This window comes from Leucoraja erinacea, chromosome 18 (genome assembly GCF_028641065.1).
Source record: "Leucoraja erinacea ecotype New England chromosome 18, Leri_hhj_1, whole genome shotgun sequence".
NCBI classification, from domain to species: Eukaryota; Metazoa; Chordata; class Chondrichthyes; order Rajiformes; family Rajidae; genus Leucoraja; species Leucoraja erinaceus.
This window is the reverse complement of record NC_073394.1, coordinates 34,569,897-34,591,409: the sequence shown is the minus strand read 5'-3', so window position 1 is coordinate 34,591,409 and position 21,513 is coordinate 34,569,897. Positions and strand designations below refer to the sequence as shown.

Below are 21,513 nucleotides of genomic sequence, written 5' to 3'. Positions count from 1 at the left end.
TAGAATGTTCTTATTTTATTAAAGGTGATTGGAAAAAATTCCAATAAATAAAAACCTCAAAAAGGTAAATCTTCAGCAATCATGTACAGTAGAAAAAAGTAATTGTCAGTCGAGAGGGCTCTGGAGACTGCCCTTGCTCACTGCCCCCCCCCCCCCCCCCCCATTACAAAAGAACAAGCTGCTGGGAATCACCCTCATCCTAATACCGTGATTAGAGAGTCACCCAGAGCATGTTTCTGTCTCTGATTGGGAGTCAGCCAGAGGGCTCCAAGGCTCCATGCCCAGAATAGACTCTAGAGTCTTGTGAGCCCCCTCCACTACCCAGAGATCTCCTGAGAGCCTCCTTCTCCGAGACACGAGGACGGTGTTTCTGGATTCCCTCCTTCTTGATGTTGAGTCACCCAGGGAACTCCAGGGAGCCAATGTTCCAAGTCCAGCTACAGAGTCTGAGCGGCAGTTACATGGTCCATAGAAGTCCACCCTCTACCCTGTCAGGTGGTCAGACTTACACAGGCTGACGATTTGGACATTATTTTTAAAAGCTGCAGTTGCATGTACATATAAATGGCATGAGGAGTCATTTGTGTTGACCACGATTGCATAGAGGCACACAAGGTCGTCCAGAGGGCAGCACTGGCTCACCTAGAGGCGCCATTGACATTGTTCATCATAGAGCCTAGGGGATGGGTAATGGAGAACTACTACTGCCTGCGGTAGTTGTTCATGTCGCGCGTTGCCTGCTCCACCCGAATATGGTAGTCATCCAGTTTCATCTCGAGATTTTCCCGCAGCTGAGGAAACACAAGATGAAACTTGTTATGTTCTCGGCACTCCCACAAGGTACAGTTCAGTACGTCATCCATGCTCCGGGGCGAACATGACAGGGCCAGAATGTATCACGTATGACATTCTCTCATAGGATTTCACAAGCCGGGCAGCTTTATTCAAAGCAAGCTGAATGTAGGAATGAATGGGGAGCAAGACAGCCAGGTCTGAGGTTTACCTCCACCCTGTTTAGTTTAGAGATACAATGAGGAAACAGGCACTTCGGCCCACCGGTTCACACCGACCAGTGATCCCCACACATTAACACTATCCTACACCCACTAGCGACAATTTTTACATTTACCAAACCAATTAACCTACAAACCTGTACGTCTTTGGAGTGTGGATGGAAACCGAAGCCACCCTGCCTACAGACAAGAGCAGGGCTGCTGAACCTGGGAGATTTCTTGGGCTGCTGTTTCCCCCGACAATCCCCACCGACCCTCACTCAGTCCAATTCATTTACCTGCACGTTGTTAATGTTGCTCTCGTTCTCTCCGAGTGCCAGCAGGAGCTGGTCGATGGCAGTGTAAGGAAGCCAAACGAGTGGTGCTGTGGCTGACAGTGGCCTCTGCAACAAGAGGTCAGTTCATTAATCACCGCTCAAAGCACCCGTCATTTCCATCACCAGGTCAAGGGCAACGGGTCTCAGGACAATTGAAGATGTTTCTGAAGAACAATGATGGGAACTCACACGCTCACTGGCACAGGTGTGTGTTGAAATGGGTGTGGTGGGGTTGGCGTGTGTTTTAATTGTTGACAGGGGTTGTGGAACCTGCACCTCAAGACGTTTTCAGTGGTGCATCAGGCCCATTAGTGATTTTTCAGCACACCAGGTTCCAGATTCCCTTGGATTATCCATTTTGTCGGACCAACAGAGGTCACGGCCCGAGAGGAGTCCAATGGCATTAGAACGGTCTGGCTAGGATGCCAGAGGGCACACAAAGTTGGCCTCTGACGTCGGCTATGAGAACGGATTTGCTGGCTCTGGCTGGGCCAGAGTTCCAGAGCCCCAGTCGCAGGGGACAAATACGACCGCTGTTCGGCACGTTTGACCCAATGAGGTCGAGGTCGAGGTCGGCTGCCATACCCGGTCTAGGTGCCACATTTTTTAGCTACACTTCTGGGGGCAGGGGGGATTTCAGGTGCACTCTCGCAATTTTGTTTAGATTAAAAAAAGGTGCTGGACTATCAGTTGCCTCGAACATAGCTTGTGGACCTTTATGTAGTCTGGATAGAATAAAAGATAAAGCACACACAAAGATGGATGATCAAGATAATGGGGAGTAGAAAGCAAGAGGATCTGGTGAATGAAAATGAAGCTGTCAGAGTGCACACTTTCACACCTCGTCAGCACAGTAGTGCTTCAGTCCTGTTGAAATCAATGAACATGCATTCACGGCCACAGCAACACAAATTAATCAGCCAGCTTCAGCGACTCAGTAAAGCAAACAAAATTATTGCTCATTTCCTGGCCATTTAACAAACGGAATGACTACGTCTGACAAGCCAGTATTATCCATGTGAAATGCAATCAACACCTAATTGTGGACTACGTTGTTTGAAACCGGAGCCTTGCGAGCCCATGATACAGGGTATGTGCAGGGTTGCTCACTGGGCCAAATACAAGACTCATTCAAATCACTGTTAACAGGGAGGAGATGCACGGAGAGGGGAACTGCCCTTCCCTTCCCTTCCCTTCTTCAGGGATCATCGGGCACCAGGGTGTCTATTTTATATTCCCCACACACCATCAGACTGACTGGAATGATAATTCCAACAGTAATCAATAGCCTTTCACTTGCTTAATATGGATTTGAGGCTGTCAAGAGACGGTTCTATTTCTGACAAACCCCAAGGAGCCCCTCTTTCCCAGAACAAAGAAGTACCAGTGACACTTTGGAAGAGATGTACTTGTATGCAGAGGTTTTAGCTCCAGTGGGCAAAGCTCTCAGTTAATCTCTTCCTTCAGCTAAGACCAGACTGTGGGGGTGTCCAAGGTATCCCAGTTTTAGTATAGTGGGTGTGTAGAAAGTTCCTGCACCGAGCAGACTCTAAGGGGCGAATGGCCCAAATCTGCTCGACATGACCTCACCACCTCCCCTGCCTGACCATTCCCTCCAGTGGATTTCTGCCGCTTTGGCTCGTCAGATACCTCGGGACAGATTTATCCGTGTGCTCAATCCCCAGACCGTGGCAGGAGTTAATGCCCAGTGAGTGCGACAGGAGGGTATGTAGGGAGGAGAAACAAGCATTTAATAAGGACTTCTACAAATGTTTGGTCAGCCCTGTACGTTCATGCAACTAAAGAAACAGGCAGAAGAACATCAGAGATAAGAGCAGGCAACATATGGGGCTGAATGCAGATAGTACACTGTAGGAAGACAGTTAGAACTTGTCCTGAGTGGCATACAACACATTTGGACGGCAGCCGAAAAAGATTAGTCTGCTCAAGATGACGCCTCTGGTGAATGGAAGCATGGAGAGATAATGCAAGGGGAGTTTCAACACTGGTCAACCCAAGAAAGTTGCATAATGCCAAGTCAAGACAAAGTGTTGGAGTAACTCAGCACGTCAGGCCGCTGCTCTGGAGAACATGGATAGGTGACTTTTGGGGTGGGGACCACGTCAGGCGCTTCACTGGGAACAGGATGTCTGAAAGGGTAGTGGACGCATCCAGCAACAACCTTCCACGGAGAAGATGAAATGCGTGAATACAAACAGGTGAGATTGGATAACTCTTTCAAAGAGACAGACAGTGGGTCAGAAGTCAGTCTGTGCTCTGATATATCATCCAAGGGGTAATTTGATGGGTTGAGAATGGGAAGGAGACTGGTGGCAAGTCGGGGGGGGGGGGGGGGGGGGGGGGGGGGGGGGGGGGGGCTTGTTGCTTATTGAGAGGATGATCAGTTGTATTTAGTTGCTACATTCAGTGGTGCATCATCCTACTGAATGGGAGGAAGTAAAGAAAGCTGCCATACACCTCATCCCATGCTTACCTCGATGCCAAAGTACTGGTGCCCCTTCCCCATTAATGCATCAATGTATTCCACCACCAGGTCCACCGCTTCCTCCAACAGGTCGTAGTACAAGTACAGTCGCAGGAGTCCAGCCATATCCATTTTCTGGTTTAAAGTAAAAACACTTCACTTGGGAATTTGCTCAAACATGACATCGACACACAAGCACAGGACAGTCCACTACTGCAACATACACACACACACACACAGGGCAGGCCACTCCGGTAGAGTACATGCACGCACACATCAGGTCATTATTGCAGAGTATACACACGTCAGGACACTATTGTAAAGTACACACACACACAGGACAGCCCACTCTTGTAAAGTACACACACACACACACATAGGACATTATACCGAGTGGTGATAATACAGGACATCGTGTTTGACTATTGAGCCACCAAGCTTGAACAATTTCCCTACTCCCACTCGGCCCTGATTCTGGTCCTTTCACCAGGAATAATTTCATGTCGTTTACCTGCCTGCAACCTCCTTTGCCCCAGTGCCACCTGTCTATCCACAAAAACCCACTCATCTCTCAAATCCTTTTAGCAAACCACTTCAGCTCCACTGCATAGCCTTCACAACGTTCCTAAAATGTGACACACAAAACTGAACACAATGCAGACATTCCCCACATTGCAGCTGATTGGAGGAGAATTCGCCCACATTGGAATTCACAAATGACTACCAAAAATCAGAGATACAGAATACAATTTGCCCTTATGAAGTAAGTAAGTGTGTGTGTGTGTGTGTGTGTGTGTGTGTGTGTGTGTGTGTGTGTGTGTGTGTGTGTGTGTGCGCATGCGCACGCGCACACACACGCGAGAGACATTAAATAAACAAAATGCAAAGAAATAAACAAACAATGTTTTGTTTTTAGCACAATCTTTTTTTCAGCTCACTGTCTTGGGTGATTTATGCATAACTTGCAGAGTTTAATGCAGAAAAGTTCGAGGCGTTGCATTTTGTAAAGACAAACCAGAGCAGGATTTTCACATAGAATGGCAGGGCTGTGGGGAGGTACAAAGTTGAAAGTGGTGTCACAGGTAGATAGGATGGCGAAGAAGGTTTTTGCATATTTGTCATTATCGGACAGGGCATGGAGTATAGAAGTTGGGATTTTATGATACAGTTGTACAAGACCTTTGTGAAGGGATAAGAGGAGTATTGTGTCCAGTGTTGGTCACCCAGCAATAGGAAATATGTTGTTCTACTGGAAAAAGCGTAGATAAAATTTACGAGGGCATTGCCAGAACTTGAGGGTCTAAGCTATAGGAAGAGGTTGGGCAGGCTAGGACTTTGGCCAGAAAGATAAAGATGATTTTATAGAGGTGTATAAGATCGTGAGGAGACCAGATAGGGTCAATGCACAAGAAGAGGAAACAAGAAGACATAGGCTTAAGGTGAAAGGGGAAAGATTTCATAGGAATCCGAGGGAGCAATTTTTCAGAGATGGTAGACACAAAAAGCTAGAGTAACTCAGCGGGACAGGCAGCAACTCTGGAGAGAAGGAATGGGTGATGTTTCGGGTCGAGACCCTTCTTCAGAGAGGGTGGTGGGTAAATGGAATGTGCTGCCAGAGGAGATAGTTGAGGCATGTACTATAACACCATTTAAAAGACATTTGGACAGGTACATGGACAGGAAAGGTTTAGAGGGATATAGGCGAAATTCAGGCTGGTGGGACTAATGTTGGGCCACCAAGGGCCAATTCTTCTTGGAGTAGGTTGATTCTCTGCTTAATATGTTCATAAGTCGTAGGAGCAGAATTAGGCCAGTCGGTCAATATAGTCTACTCCTCCATTCAATCATGGCTGATCTATCTTTACCTCTCAATCAATAATCAACGTCACATCTCTCCTCTGCAATAAACCCCCAAACTTCAATGAATTAAGCTTTTTCCTCACCGTAGCCCAACATACAGTAAATTATTTACATATAATCGCTCACATGAAAGATTTAAAGCGATTCTGAAAATTCACAAAGAGCCTGCCAACTCCCTTGGAACCATTGGTCATGTACTGATGATAATAGGTGCACAAAAGCTTATGACTTATTAAACTAAGCTGGCAAATGACATTTTGACCTTCATTTCAGAGGATAAATTTAAAAAATGGAGGGTTATCCTACCAGGAGAGTCTAATTTGGGAGATTCCTTGGGTCGAGGAATGAGGGGAGATTTATTCAAATATACACGATTTTAAGGCAACGACAGGGTAGATATTGGGTTTTCACTAGTGAGAGTCATGAACAAGGGGCATAACTACAAGATAAGGGACCAATTAAAACTGAGGTACATAGATATTTCTTTGTGCAGAGGGTAGTGAATCTTTGGATTTCCCTGCTCCAGCAGGTGGTGGAAACTGGATCATTATGTATTTAAAGGGGAGGTGGATAAATATGTGAAATATCAAGGAATAGCAAATGGAGAGTGGTACAGAAGGGGTTTGATGACAGTGATTATCCATGGTCATATTGAAAAAGGATCGCATTCTAAACTTTATTTTTTGAAGAGAGCATGCAATCCGTTCCCCACAATTATATCATGCACTCTTGCCTTTTATCGAAATCAATTGGTGGACTGTCCATAATATTGAATGTTACAAATGCAAGATAATCAGAGACAGCTTGATCAGTGGTAATGCAAAATCTTACATCCTTTCTTATCATAATACCTTGACACACAGACAGTAAGAATGACCAATGCCACACAATTCATCTCCTACCTCCCAGCCCAAAAGCAATTCTCAATTAAGCTATCCAAAGTGAAAAATGAGCAGCATTTTTACCTTGTAGTTGTTAACAAGCCAGTTGGGAAGTGGCACTCCATGTGACAACAGTTTATTAATGATACAGTGATGGTATTGTGAACTGTGCGACTGGTAGCGATCAAGATAGGCAGAGAGCAACCTCCAGGCTTCATTTGTGGCACTAAATGGAGACAAAGATAAGAAGTTTAATCAGAAAAACACTTTCATTCAAAGACACGCTCCATGAAATAAGGAATCATCTTACAATGGGCTTCCTTCCCCATCATTGGTCTCATTCACTGAAAACAATCAAACCAAGGCCCCACACTAATCAGATAACGGTTAAAAATCCCACAGCACTGCCGAAGGGCAAAGTATCCTCTCAGCACCTTGGGCAACAATTGCATCTCAGCTAATATTGCTTTTGCTGCAGAATGGTTGTTTCAAAAATGCCAAAACGACTACAGCAAGAGATACAGGGTTATTCATTCAAAGATCTTTCATTTTTTTAAATTCAGATTTCCAACACCTATAGTTTTGTTTTGCTTTTCATGCCTGTTATCTTTGCTTATTTGCAAGTCTGTCCACTCAAAAAACATTCACTGTATTTAAAAAAAAGGAAAAGCAAAATATTTTTAGTACCAGATGCATTATGGTTCAGAGACAAGGATTGAGTAGGTGTACTGGACTCCAATGGAGAGAGCATTGCCAAACTAATGCAAACGTCAGAACCCAAGTTTAGACCTGGTAGGTCATATACTGATCATAAGCAGCTCAAGAAAGTTAGAAAGTGTCATTATTACATCTTCCCAGCAGTTTAGCCTTAATGGAAACCATAGCCTTAGTCAAACCGATTAAAAGCCTTAGCCATCACGTGTGTGGCAGTGAAAAAAAATCTCACAGGTGCTTCACTAGATTTGCACATTCACTGGAACTCATATGGATCTTGAACTAAGGGAGATTGATATGTTGAGCCCACTCCAAGAGTAGACAACAACTATTTGTTGTGCCTTTGTAATGCAACAATGTGGGTCAAGATACAACACAGGAGCAATCAAAAACTGACATTAAGGGCTGCATAAGGAAACATTAGTGCAAGTGATAAAAACGATGGGCAGATCAGGCCAAGATCTGTCACAGTTTGAGCAGAACAGCCTTATTCGGTGGCAAAGTTGAATGGGGCCACAGTATGGTCTGTGCCACAGTATCGTCTGAGCCCCTGAACAAGAATGGAGTGCTGGGACCCCAGCTATTTACAATATATATTAATGATCTGGATGAGGGAATTGAAGGCAATATCTCCAAGTTTGCGGATGACACTAAGCTGGGGGGCAGTGTTAGCTGTGAGGAGGATGCTAGGAGACTGCAAGGTGACTTGGATAGGCTGGGTGAGTGGGCAAATGTTTGGCAGATGCAGTACAATGTGGATAAATGTGAGGTTATCCATTTTGGTGGCAAAAACAGGAAAGCAGACTATTATCTAAATGGTGAGCGACTAGGAAAAGGGGAGATGCAGCGAGACCTGGGTGTCATGGTACACCAGTCATTGAAAGTAGGCATGCAGGTGCAGCAGGCAGTGAAGAAAGCGAATGGTATGTTAGCTTTCATAGCAAAAGGATTTGAGTATAGGAGCAGGGAGGTTCTACTGCAGTTGTACAGGGTCTTGGTGAGACCACACCTAGAGTATTGCGTACAGTTTTGGTCTCCAAATCTGAGGAAGGACATTATTGCCATAGAGGGAGTGCAGAGAAGGTTCACCAGATTCCTGGGATGTCAGGACTGTCTTATGAAGAAAGACTGGATAGGCTTGGTTTATACTCTCTAGAATTTAGGAGATTGAGAGGGGATCTTATAGAAACTTACAAAATTCTTAAGGGGTTGGACAGGCTAGATGCAGGAAGATTGCTCCGGATGTTGGGGAAGTCCAGGACAAGGGGTCACAGCTTAAGGATAAGGGGGAAATCCTTTAAAACCGAGATGAGAAGAACTTTTTTCACACAGGGAGTGGTGAATCTCTGGAACTCTCTGCCGCAGAGGGTAGTCGAGGCCAGTTCATTGGCTATATTTAAGAGGGAGTTAGATGTGGCCCGTGTGGCTAAGGGGATCAGGGGGTATGGAGAGAAGGCAGGTACGGGATACTGAGTTGGATGATCAGCCATGATCAAATTGAATGGCGGGGCAGGCTCGAAGGGCCGAATGGCCTACTCCTGCACCTAATTTCTATGTTTTTATGTTTCTATGAGTGTCTGACCCACCGGCTGTGGTGAACGGCGTTTCGTCCCAGTGGGACATTTCATTGTACGTGATACTTGGCTAGAGGGTTTTTTTAAATTTTGCTGGCATGTTTAAATTTTACCAACTGGGAAATTTAAATGTAGTTAATTTAGTAAATCTGGTATAAAAGCACAAATAAAACTCTACATTTTTACTGGGAAGGAAATGAGAATCTTCACTCCATCAAGATGACTTCAGACCTACAAGAAAGTGGGTGATCATCAATTTCCTGTTGGAATTGCTTAGTAAAGCACTCCTTTACACAAAAGCACTGCTGACATACCTTCCCCACACAGTTCACAGATCAAGGCTGCAGCTTGTAATGATGGGGAATGAGACAATTTGTTAGTATTAATTTTGCCAGGTGCCAGATACAGTTGATATCAGATGCTGTAATTGACAGTGATAACCTCATTCAAAGGGCATGTGCCAAGCAGCACCACCCCTCCCCAGTGTTGCCCCTTAGCCCCCTCGAATGTACCTAGACTCCTTTGTTGCAACCACGGATGGCATCTGATTTGTTTTCAGCCAGTCCCAGGCAGCCGCTTGTGTGGCCTCTCCATTGAACTGCAGTTTGATGCACCTGGAAGAGGGCACAGAATAGTATATGATGTAGACTTGTAGAATTATATATGATGCCAGCTTCAATCCAGATAACACTAACTCTACAATTAGATCGAAACTCCAACAATAGTTCCCATTGTAGCTGAGACACACGCAATGGTAAACAAATAAGGCTTTCTCCAATTACTTCACTTGTGAAATGTAGAAATCAATTCTATCACAACTCATTCAGCCCACATACATTAAATGATTGCCAGTTGACCCAGATATACCTCACAAACAGTTCTTCCAGGTGAGACAGAGGTTCACATTGCACCTCATCAACTGCACCTGGTTTTCCCGATGTAGCCTCCTGTACATCGGCGAGTCCAAACGTCAATTTGACGACTGAACACTTGCGCTCAATTCGCCAACGCATACCGAGTCTCTCGGTTGCTCACCATTTCAACTCCCCTTCCCATTCCCACACTGACCTTTCCACCTTGGCCTCCTCATTTCCAGAGTGAGGCCACATACAACTGGAATAAACAGCCTCTCATATTCTGCTTGGGTAGCTCACAACCCAACGGTACAAACATAGAATTTTCCAATTTTAGATAACCTCTCAAACTTCCCCCTTTCTCCCCCAACAAGCCCTTCTACCATCCCACCCCCACCCCACTTTCCCCCTATCTCTCCCACTCCTAGCTTCTTGCGTATGGCGTGCACAGCCTAAAGTTGTAGGACAACTTGTTATATTTGAACTTATTTTATTGTGCACGCCAGGTTGATTGCATTCGTCAAAACAGGGTGCACCACGTGAAGGTTGCAATCTCCCCCCCCCCAACTCTTATGCCCCACCTGGACTCCCACCTTTTTCCCTCCTCCACTCACCCCTCCTGCTAATTTCCTCCCTCTGGCTTGTCAATTTGCAAATCTTCAAATCTGTCTTACACGTTCCATCCTCTTATCTCTGGCCTTTGTTCCAATCAGCCACTTATCAAAACCCCATCTCTCGCCTGTGTTGACTTATTACCTGCCTCTTTCAGGCCTTGCAGCCCATTTCCAGCTTGCATTGTCTTCCTACAATCCAGACAAACGTCACCTGATAAACAATAGACACATGACTCTTCAGCCCAAAGGCCACTCCTGCGAAATGCAATGGGCTGACGTGTAGTACACGATGGAGGGGATCCTGGGCATTTTTCCCCGCCCATTTTAGTAACCGGAACCTACCCAACCCGACCCGACTCGCAGTGTAATCAACGTTGCGGGGGAACAGTCTTTGTGCGTGATATAGGGTTAGATACATAATTCTGTTAATTCTTGTTAAAGAATAAAATGTTTATAAACACGCATACATGAATGCGATATAGATGTATATAATCATATAACACACACAATTATATTTCTTCTGATTTTTATATCCAATGATGAACTTTATTTCAGACTAGACAAGGGTCATTAAATAATAAACATTGTAAACCTCCCCGCAACCTCACACACACTAGGCCCTATCCCACCCCTCAACTCTTCCCACCACCCCCCCCATTCCCTCGCCGCCCCCACACTACAATGTCACCCCCCCCTCCTATGCTGTCGTCCCTTAACCCCACCAACCCCCAACCCCACATCTCTCCCCATGCTCTCTGCACCCCGGCCCCTACCCCACCTCTCTCTCCCAAAGATCTTATAGCGGAGCTCCGCTATAAGATCTTTGCTCTCTCCCTCCCCCGGCCCTACCCAACCCTCCTGCGCCACCACTACCCCACTTGCCCTACTCCCCTCCTCTCTCCCTGCTGCCCCGGGCCGCGCACCCCCTCTCCCTGCCCAGGCCTCCCCGCTGTCCCGGGCCGCGCACCCCCCTCTCCTCGCCCAAGTCAAAGACCAAAGCGAAGATACGGGAGCGGAGGCGGAAGCAAAGATCCGATCTTTGGCCGGAAGCAAGATGGCGGAGGCTGGTTGCTAAAATGGGTCCTATAATCACCCATGAATCTGCCCATGACCGTACTACGTGTTTTGCGTAGGAGTAGGCCATCTTGCTCCGCTATAGGATCTTTGCTTCAGCCCATTGGGTGCATGCTGGGTTCCACGCAGCATCCCATCAGTCCCATTGCCCTCTTCTTCTTTACCTCCAGCTCTACAATTTATTTTGCGCTCACAGATTCCCATCAACTCTCTTTCGATTCCTTTACCAGTTGTACCTTTACCAGACACTGAAGGGATAATTGATAGCAGCCAATTAATTTATAGTAGCACATCTTTGGGAGGAAAAGAGAAAACTTGAGTATCCAGTGGAAATCCAGGGAGTTACAGGGAGAATGTGCAAAATCCACACAGGCAGGACCAGAGGGCAAGATTTAACCAGGATCACAGGAGCGAATAGGCTCTAGCACTATCTTCTGCCTCAGTTTCAATACATAGTTTCTTGCATTGAACCGCAAGGTGAACGATTTTCTGCCAACTGATGGTCTGCCCACCCCCTATAATCATGACAAAATTGCAAGAGCTCAGTTGAAATCCCCCGAGCGGCCACTGATGGTATTGCAAGTGGCGAGCGCTCTTTCCACTTGTGTCCCTCCATCGTGAAAGATTCAAATGTATGTAGGAAGGAACTGCTGATGCTGGTTTACATCAAATGGAATCATGTTTGGTGCATGATTAAAGATAGTCCGAGGGTCTCCAATGATAGATGGTAGCTCAGGACCACAGTTGGTGACGGAATGGTCCAGTTGCCTGATAACATCTGGGAAGAAACCGTCCCTGAATCTGTTTTCACACCTCTGTTCAACTGGCCTGATGGGAGAGAGAAGTGGGAGTGTCTGGGGTGAGACTCGTCCTTGATTATGCTGGATGCCGTGTCGAGACAGTGTGAAGCATAGATGGAGTCAATGGAAGGGAGGTTGATTTGCGTGACGGCCTGGGCTGTGTCCACAATTCCCTCGAATTTCTTGTTGTTTAAAAACCATGCTGTGATGCATCCCAATAAAATGCTTTCTACAGCACATCGGGTAGAAGTTGGTGAGAGTAGATGGGGACATGTTGTGCTTCCTAAGCCTTCGGAGGAATTAGAGGCATTGGTGTGCTTTCTTGGCCATTGCTTCAATATGGCTAGTCCAGGACAAGTTGCCAGTGATATTTACTCCTAGGAACTCAGTGAAGGGCAACATTTTTTTTTCAAGTGCGATTGGGACTTTCAGCTAAATCTGCAAAGTGAGCTCACCCATCAAGAAAGTGCCAGCCCCCTCATGACCGAGAAGATTCTTCAACCAACCTCTTGACACCCACTAACATGACCAAAAAGCCATTCAACTGGTGGAGAGAAGACCGTGCACTCCAGGTTTCTATCCTCCCTGTGTACGTTCACTTCAACCTCCACTGGTTCAGAGAACAAACTGTCGCAGGTCTTCACAAGAGAAAGGGGCAAAGACTGCGCACAAATCGGTCAACAATCAATCCCGCACTTACTTGAAGGCCAGTGCTTCGAAGATGGGGGTGAGTGAGAGCTTGAAAGTTTGACATAGGGAGATTGCTGTATCAAAGAGCCCCACTTGAACAAGCAATGATACAATCTCCTCAGCCGAGGCATTTCCTGCAGTAAAACAAAGGATTAAATACTGAGCACCCATCAGGAGACTACACAGAACTTTAAAACTTGTGAAGAGGAGTATATTACACAGGCTGTAGAAAGAATCTTATACATTTAGGCCGGATAGTATGGAAATTATGTTTTGGACTAAAAGTCCACACAAATTCACAACCCACTCAGTAATCCATAAATTTGAATAAAACTTTCTAAGCAAAGAAAGTAACCATTAAGCTATTAGATCACTGTGACAGCATGGAAACGGTTCCTTTCTGCCCAACTCACCCATGGTAATCAAGATGGCATCTACAGTGGTCCGTTTACCCACATTTGAATCATATCCCTCTGAACCTTTCCTATCATTGTACCTATTCAAATGTCCAACAAATGTTGTTATTTGTTGCCTCAACTCCTCCCTCGACAGCTCTTTCCATATATGTACCACTGTGCAAACGTTGCCTCTCATGTCCTATTAAATCTGTCCCCTCTCACCTTAAACCCACGCCCTCTAATTCTTGATTCCCCTACCCTAGGAAAGACGACTCGGTACATTCATCTCATCTATGTCCCTCATGGTTTCAGCACTCTTTCAGGATGTTCTTTGAGGAACAAAACCTGTCGTCCTCATCCCATTGCCCTGTACGCTACTCCAACCCTACATGCTTTTGTCGACTCCATCAACATGCTCATTGGTGGCTGAACAAGAAAGCCAGGTGTTGGGACCAACCAATAAATGTTGCGTGTCCAGTGATGCCCAAGATATTAGGACGGTGTAAAAATTCTGCAGAGATTTGATCTTGTGAACAGCACAGACAAGAACAATGTTCAGATGGCTAACACAGCTCTGTGGCTTCAGATCGGGGGTTAGTGGAGTGAAGGAACCTGCACTGGAACAAGATGATGCAAGGATTGGGATTTGGCCAAACATGTATCAAATGAGTTCTAAGTTAACTCAAAGCTATCAGGAAGGCAGCCAGAAAACAAATTGTTACAGTGGCCTTGATTGATTGTGCATTTGAGTACAGGATGTCTTCCTATGGGACCTTGGTTGAAAAATACGATGACTAATACAATTTTGCTCTCCTTACCATAAAAGGATATTTGCTTCAGACTGATGCAGTAGAGGAGAGCTAGCTGGAAGAGAAACATGAGCAGAAGAGGTAGGACAAGAACTAGCAAGTGATTGGTGGATTAAGATGAAATGGGGTCGATGGACAGATGAGTCGGGTAGGAGAAAGAATTACCAGAGAAAGTGAGAAACATAGAAAATAGGTGCGGGAGTGAGACATTCAGCCCTTCGAGCCAACACCGCCATTCAATATAATCATGGCTGATCATCCAGAATCAGTACCCTGTTCCTGCTCTTCCCCCCATATCCCTTGATTCTGTTAGCTCTGAGAGCTATATCTAACTCTCTCTTGAATATATCCAGTGAATTGGCCTCCACTGCCTTCTGTGGCAGAGAATTCGAGAGATTCACAACACTGGCTGAAAAAGATTTTCCTCAACTCAGTCCGAAATGGCCTAGAAGGGGATGACTCATCTGCTAATCAACCCTCCTAACCTGAATCCACCCATCATTTGCTAGTTTTTGGCCTACCCCATATCTCCCTCTCTACCAGCCATCTCCCCTCCACTCCAATTCTGTGTATTGAGAGCTGTGCAGGCCGAGTCATTGACTACATTTAAAACTGAGATCAGGAGGCATACTGGCTATTAACAGAATCAAGACAAAATGATTGTCAAGGAATTAGTTGCATGCTAGAAGATCACTCGCACTGAATGGCAGAACAGACTATAGAGCATAACTCATGTTCCTATTTGTTTGATAAATAGTTAAAGGATTAGACACTGTGTCACATCTTAAAAAATAGCCAGCCATCTCTTTGTGATCGACTAACAATTTGACTATTAAAGTTTCAACTCTGCACAACATGACGATTAAAATGATAATAAAAAGCTACAAAGGTGAAAAAAAACTGGACAAAGAATTAAAATGTCAAACTGCTTTACTGCTGCATCTGGAGAATTGGTTAAAAATCGTGTGCTTCCTGAAAGACAAAGTACAATACTAACAAGCTCCAGCACGAAGGACATTACATTTTTCAAGCAATGTTTCTGATCTTACCGGCTACTGCCGCAGATGATGGGTCATGCTTTACGAGTTCTAGTCGAGTGCGGGCCAACATATACTCTTTCTCCAAATCTTTTAATTCCACGATATCAATCTGACGGCAGACTGGAATCACAGGTCAAACCAGTCTGTTAAACTCCACCACTTTATCTTATCTTCAGTATATACATGCAGTCATCCTATCCCCCTCACCATACACAATGCTGATCCTCCTTCTCACCACAGACTCAGTAACACCCCACATCTGTGTACTTCATCCTTTCAGCCGCTGGTACATATGATCCAGTTTCACCACACATCTCCTCGATCCAGGACCGCACCAATCTCCTCACCTGCTTGTGTGACATGCATCAGCTCGTTTAGCTGCTCTTGGCTGCAGTCCAACCCTGCACGTTACAGCAACGTGCCCCAATTAGAGATCATGGGTGTTGGGGGCAGTGGAATCTGGTTCCTCACAGCTCAGGCTGTGCCACTTGCATTTCCTGACCCTGCTCACTTGCGTATATTGAAATTTGCACTGCCCCACTCACCTAAATGGTCAAACCCAATTGTAATGGGAAAGGGTACCCATATAACCATATAACAATTACAGCACGGAAACAGGCCATCTCGGCCCTACAAGTCCGTGCCGACACAACTTTTTTTCCCTTAGTCCCACCTGCCCGACGAGTCTTCAGCTAAATCAATGTCTGAATTCATCTTTTGAACCATGAGAACTGTAAAAATAGAGACAGAAATACAGCGAGATTTCCATGAGTGACACAAGCAATGCAGTCACCAATTGTGTTGCACAATTGTGGTTAATTCCAGGATAGCACGTGTAGCTGTGCCGACTAGGAACGCACCAGGACTGCACGCTGGTGTTGTTCTCACACGCAGGCAGGTAGGGAGGGAGCTAGCAACAACTCAAAACAGAACTCTGCTTGACATTGTCAAACAAGGAAGAACCATGATGAAAAAGGTTATATATTTTTAAAAAAAAGGATGTCCCTTGACATTAGTTCAATGGAGAGCAACTGAATAGACCATCTATAGCTTCAGTCAAGAGTGTTTTATTGTCATATGTCCCAGATGGGACTACGAAATTCTTACTTGCTGCAGCACAACAGAATATGTGAATATGTAAACATAGTACATAACGGGGGAAGAGAAAAAAAAGAAAACGTTCAATAAATAACAAATCTAGTGCAATAATAAGTATTTTGCAGTTCAGAGCAGTGTAGTAATAGCAATCATTAGAGGCATTACACAAACTTTACAGATTGGCCAAATACATCCATTGCACAATGCACATATAAACTTTCAACCACATCAATGTTTAAAAGTTGAAACATTCATATTTAGAAATACTCAAATTGAGTTCCAGCATGATTTTCACTGACAGGCCTGAACAAAGTAATGCGTCTCACCCTGAATGGCAGTGTATTCTCCATCATGGCTCCTCTTTGGTGAGGCCCCCGGACGCTCGTACTGTTGGCAGAACCAAAGGTTTAAACAGCCGGTTGCAGCACTCATCGCCACCCGGCCCCAAAGACCGCACCACGTTGAACACAATGCCCTTTAACTCTCGAGCACAAAATCAGATTACCACTCCAATTAACAAATTTCTACCACAACATGCATGTATAACTTTCCTGACCCACACTTAATGACTAGGAGGGTGATCCATCAAGATACACCCCCCCCCCCCACACTCCCCATCCACCTTTGAACACAGTATGGAGTCTGGGACTGGCTGTAGTGCCCAATATAAAAATGGTTCAATGAGTTGCCAAAAGATCATCAGAATGCAATTGCAGGTCTTTCTGTCTGCAGCCTATTGTAGATTGTAGACAACTTGGCTTTGTAGGACAGCTGTGGAGAGTGGTCTAGAAAACTATTGGATCCACAGGGCCACAAGATGTCGTAGTTATTGCATTAGCCCAATAATCTCCCTGATGAGGGTCATTCAGCATTCTTATCAAAGGCTCATTTTGAACTGCCTCACTTTATAACACAACGACAAAAAAGCCCAAACCTGATACGATCTTTCGCAGTCTAAACGCTGTTGCCTTTAAAAGATTCACTATTTTAACCCTTTCAAATGGTCACATCTGGTTTACAATGCACCACCTTATTCTGCCTCCCAAAAAGCATTATTTTACACCATTTCAATCTATGCCTTTCCACACTCTATTCCTCTTACTGTTCTATGCTCTTCCTAGTTTACTGCCTGCAACAAGCCAAAATCATGCCCAGGTCACTAACCCATGGGTAATATCTTCATATTCTTCCCTTCAGCCTGAAAATACTACAATGCTGTCTCCCTTTGGCCAGTTTCATTTCTACATTGCTGCTATTACTTCAACACATTTTACCATACTTTAATTGCCGTTTGAAACACAGTATCAATCTTGAATAACTTTCCGTCACTTTATAAATTCACTAACACAGTGTGACCTCTGACAGTGCATTCGATGCTTTATTTCAAGTTACCAACCCTCGAGGATTGGAAGTTGCCGCATAAAGCATTCACAGTGCTTTCTTCAGTCCATTTTGAATGTGAGCCCTCCACAGGATCACCAACAGTACAAATTCAGCATTCAATGGGCCACTCGCTATTTTGTCTTAACTCTAGGGAGCAGGCACATCTGCTCAATTCACCTGGCACCAGTACTCCAGCTCTCAGCACTTCTGGATGCTGACTGGTGTGTGGACCCACATTCTCACGGGCTGATTGAGGTGTATTGGACAGAGCCTCAACTATGAGATTCATGTTGAAGAACATTCTCATACCATGGCTCCGGACGCTGGCCGCACAATCCAGGCATACTCTGGTCGGATCTGCCGCAAGCAGTTTATTCCCACTAAATAACAGTGCACTTGCTTCTGGAGCCCTTGGAGAGAGCGGACCTCTCGGCCAAGACGCATTCCATATTCGAACATCACTGTCCCAGCTGGGAAACAACAGAAAGAAAAAAGTTATTAACTATCTAAGCAGTGAAACTGGAGGCAGCTCCATCTATTAGCCCAACCATGTCAAGAACATTGTCAAAACCCAATCCCTTCACCCACCTAATACTTCAAAATTACCTCTTAGGGCAGAACACCCTCCCCATCTAGAACAACATTAAGTAGCATGCAAAAGACAAGAATCAAATAGAAGTCTGTCCTTCAAACCAGGATTGTGCACAGATGTGGCATTAATCACCAGTGGATGTAGTTCATGACTTATTCAGACGCAGCAAGAAGAAGCAGCTTTCTTTCCGAGGAGGGCAATTCGGTTACTTTAAACAGACTCTGAAATAGCCCAGCACCTTTAACTATTGGAAAAACTAAACTGACTACAGTACAGTGGTGCATTTGGTAGAGCTGCTGGCTCACAGCACCAGAGGCATGGGTTCGATCCTGACCTCGGGTCCCGGTGTGGAGTTTGCACATTCTCCCTGTGAATGTGCGAGTTTCCTCTGAGTGCTCCGGTTTCCTCCCACATCCCAAAAACATGCGGGTTTGTAGTTTAATCAGCCCATGCAAATTGCCCCTAATGCGCAGGGAGTGGATGCAAAAGTGGGATAACCTAGAACTAGCATGAATGGGTGATAGATGGTTGGCGTGGACCTGGTGAGCTGAAGGGCCTGTTTCTATGCTGTATCTCTAGACTCTAGAAAAATGAATGTCTAACTTACATTGACTCAGGCTAATCAAAGAAAGGCAAACCAAGCACAGGACCACTCACTCCAGTTCCCATCACTGCCCTGGTCCAAGCTTGAAGAAATAAAGCAGCTCCAGAAGCAAGGCAAAAATGATTCCTTTGATGTCAATGCAGAAATTGATCAAGGCCATCATCGAGGTGCCTGAGAAATTTCCTCTGGTTCCCAATTAGGAACTATGGAATTTGTTTTATTGGTTCAGAAATGTGATACGCACACTCCCAGAATTACCGAGGGAATACTTTCAAGGAAGAAACCCTGTTCAAGGCTGCAGTTTCAAGACAGCCGTTCACTACCACCGTCTCAAAGCCAATTGGTGGTAAATGCTGGTCTTGCCAGCCATGATTACACCTGAATAAATAGGTGAAGGGCACAGGTTCGGAGACGGGCATTATCGCAGAGTTTTGAAATAAGCAGTACACATGTTGGGGGGGGCAGTAGAGAGGGGAGGAAATGTGGTCTTGATGATCTGCTCAAATGGATGCAAAGACTTCATCCAGACACAGTGGACAGCGAGAGGGACAGAGGTGACGGCCAGGGAAGGTTTCTGACAAGGTTCAAGCAGAATGGTCCATTTTCAGCTTTTAACTACAGAAAATTCATATTAGATTGTCAAACACCCTGAAAATACCCAGCTGTTGATGAGCAGATGAAATAGCATTGATTATCATAAAGTGATTCAAAGATTCTCTTTAAAAAACCCTGAAGAGTTTCAACATTGGGAACATCATAGGGAAAAAGCAGCACCGAATTGTCCCTTTTTGGGATTCCTGCATCAAAGTGATGTCGCTCATATGAGGAAGCTAAAATGGAAGAAGCAAAGTGGAAAAGAGCATTTCCACAATCAAGAATCACAATCATGAAAAGCATCCATACACACGTTAGCTGTATGGAAGGAACTCTCGAGCCTAGATTGGTCTAATCAGCTGCCTCTGTAAATGTCCTAACACCCAAGACTAGATGCCATGGTCTTACTTGAGAACATGTGAACAACAACATTGTGCACTAAATACAAGCTGACCCCTTGTGATAGTGTCAAAGAACCCAAGCCCAAAAGCACTCTCAGAGGAATGAGGCTATTGAGCTCTTGTGCAGCCAGAGCGAGCAAGGGGAATGAATCAGTTTAATACTGGTGCTCAAGGTCATGTGGCGGCAACAGACTCACATGCAGACCACAGGGATAGAAAGAAAACAGGCAGTCTGGGGCAGGTTTGCACACTTGGGAGACTTTTGTGTAATAGAGTTAAGAGCTTACAGGGAATGCCAGGGAGTCTAATACAATGTATGTGGTGTTATACCAAAATGTCAAGAACCTCATTGTACAGGACTGGGTTCCCTGGTGGGACATGTATAACCGTATGGATATTAGGATACAACAACTGTCTGGGTTATGCATTGCTATTAAACTGGTACTAGGAACCCAGACTGAAAGCACAGCCAGTACACCTGGCGCATAAGTGGTGCAAGGCCCAGACTTTACCTTTCCTGAAGTTGTGGCGCTGGATATGGAATGCGTACAACAACTCGTAGTAGTTGTGAGTCATGAGGTCCACAGCCCGAGCACGAGACTCGATGATTCCAACAACCTGGAACACAGGAGCATGGAGAGCCTTCAGTCAGGAATGTAATACTGAGATCAGCGACAACTTTGGGAACTTTCAATCATCCAGTTGTATTGTCAGGCATGCTGCAAGTATGGCTGCTTCACCGAGCCCAATAGACATTGGATGAGGCATTGCTACAATCCAATATTTTTAATCATTGAGTATTCTGTGTGCACAATATTAACTTGTGTCAACACTAAGATCGCTGCTGTTGGATGAATTTTTACCATGGTGTAAAGAGCTGCAATTGAATGAAGGGGCTAGTATTGAATAATCGGCCAGGCCACCTTCCCCAGTCTCCACCTGCCCCCACCATGGGCCTTGCATACCTTATCGTGAAGGTTGATGTAAGGGAACTCCACCAGATCTTGAAGTTGGTAACGCTCACACAGAACCACCACCAACTGACGCAGGCAGTCAAGTTGTCTGTAGGAAGACAGATACCACACACTAAATCACAATGCAAAAACACTTGTTCGATTCTTCTTCCTACACTTCCCTGTACCATGATCACATCCTCTGTACATTTATCATACTTTACTTTCCAGCCAGCAATGTACTCATAATACCATCACCAAGTTTTGATTTCATTAAAGCATTTAACCAAGGCGTGAACTTGCCAGGCATTTAAACCGATTGCCTGGTTTTCTCATGCAATTTCTCCATCTAGGACGATGGGGCTGCCTTTTCTAATACAGCATCATTAATGATCAGTTTGCAGTCAGCAGTTAGAAGTAACTGGGGCATTTCTCACCAAGGCCTGGTTTTCAGTTGGGGCTGAGGCAAGTTTATAAAAATGCTTTTATTCACCATTGATAGTTGAAAGTGGGAGAGGGAAAACAAATTCCTGAAACACAATGCAAAAATCTTCAAGAACCTTTGCTCCAAGCACAGTTTAAAAGTTGTTCCTTTAAGCTCAGGGAGACTGCACTTTTAAAATAAAACTGACAAGTATGGCAAGTGGCAGGAATAAACAGACTAAGACAGGAACATGTAAACATTTAGTGATAATATAAAGTTGGCATTGCCAGTATATAAGGGAGTCAAGAACCAGCCTGAACTGGTATTGGTAGTTTTGTTTA

At 45.0% G+C, this 21,513-nt stretch overlaps 1 protein-coding gene across 1 annotated transcript in view; it reads right to left on the bottom strand.

The window, feature by feature from the left end:
- nup160 (nucleoporin 160) overlaps positions 1-21,513 on the bottom strand; it is a 67,790-nt gene continuing 46,277 nt past the window's right edge. Inside the window, exons 26-36 of the mRNA XM_055649801.1 lie at positions 20,761-20,857; positions 20,308-20,413; positions 17,914-18,074; positions 16,548-16,608; positions 15,133-15,243; positions 12,887-13,010; positions 9,357-9,458; positions 6,641-6,782; positions 3,825-3,950; positions 1,292-1,396; positions 1-791 (exon numbers count right to left, since the gene is read on the bottom strand). Of these exons, the coding sequence (XP_055505776.1) occupies positions 702-791; positions 1,292-1,396; positions 3,825-3,950; positions 6,641-6,782; positions 9,357-9,458; positions 12,887-13,010; positions 15,133-15,243; positions 16,548-16,608; positions 17,914-18,074; positions 20,308-20,413; positions 20,761-20,857 (1,225 nt within the window). The 3' untranslated portion in view covers positions 1-701. The remainder of the gene's footprint in view (positions 792-1,291; positions 1,397-3,824; positions 3,951-6,640; positions 6,783-9,356; positions 9,459-12,886; positions 13,011-15,132; positions 15,244-16,547; positions 16,609-17,913; positions 18,075-20,307; positions 20,414-20,760; positions 20,858-21,513) is intronic.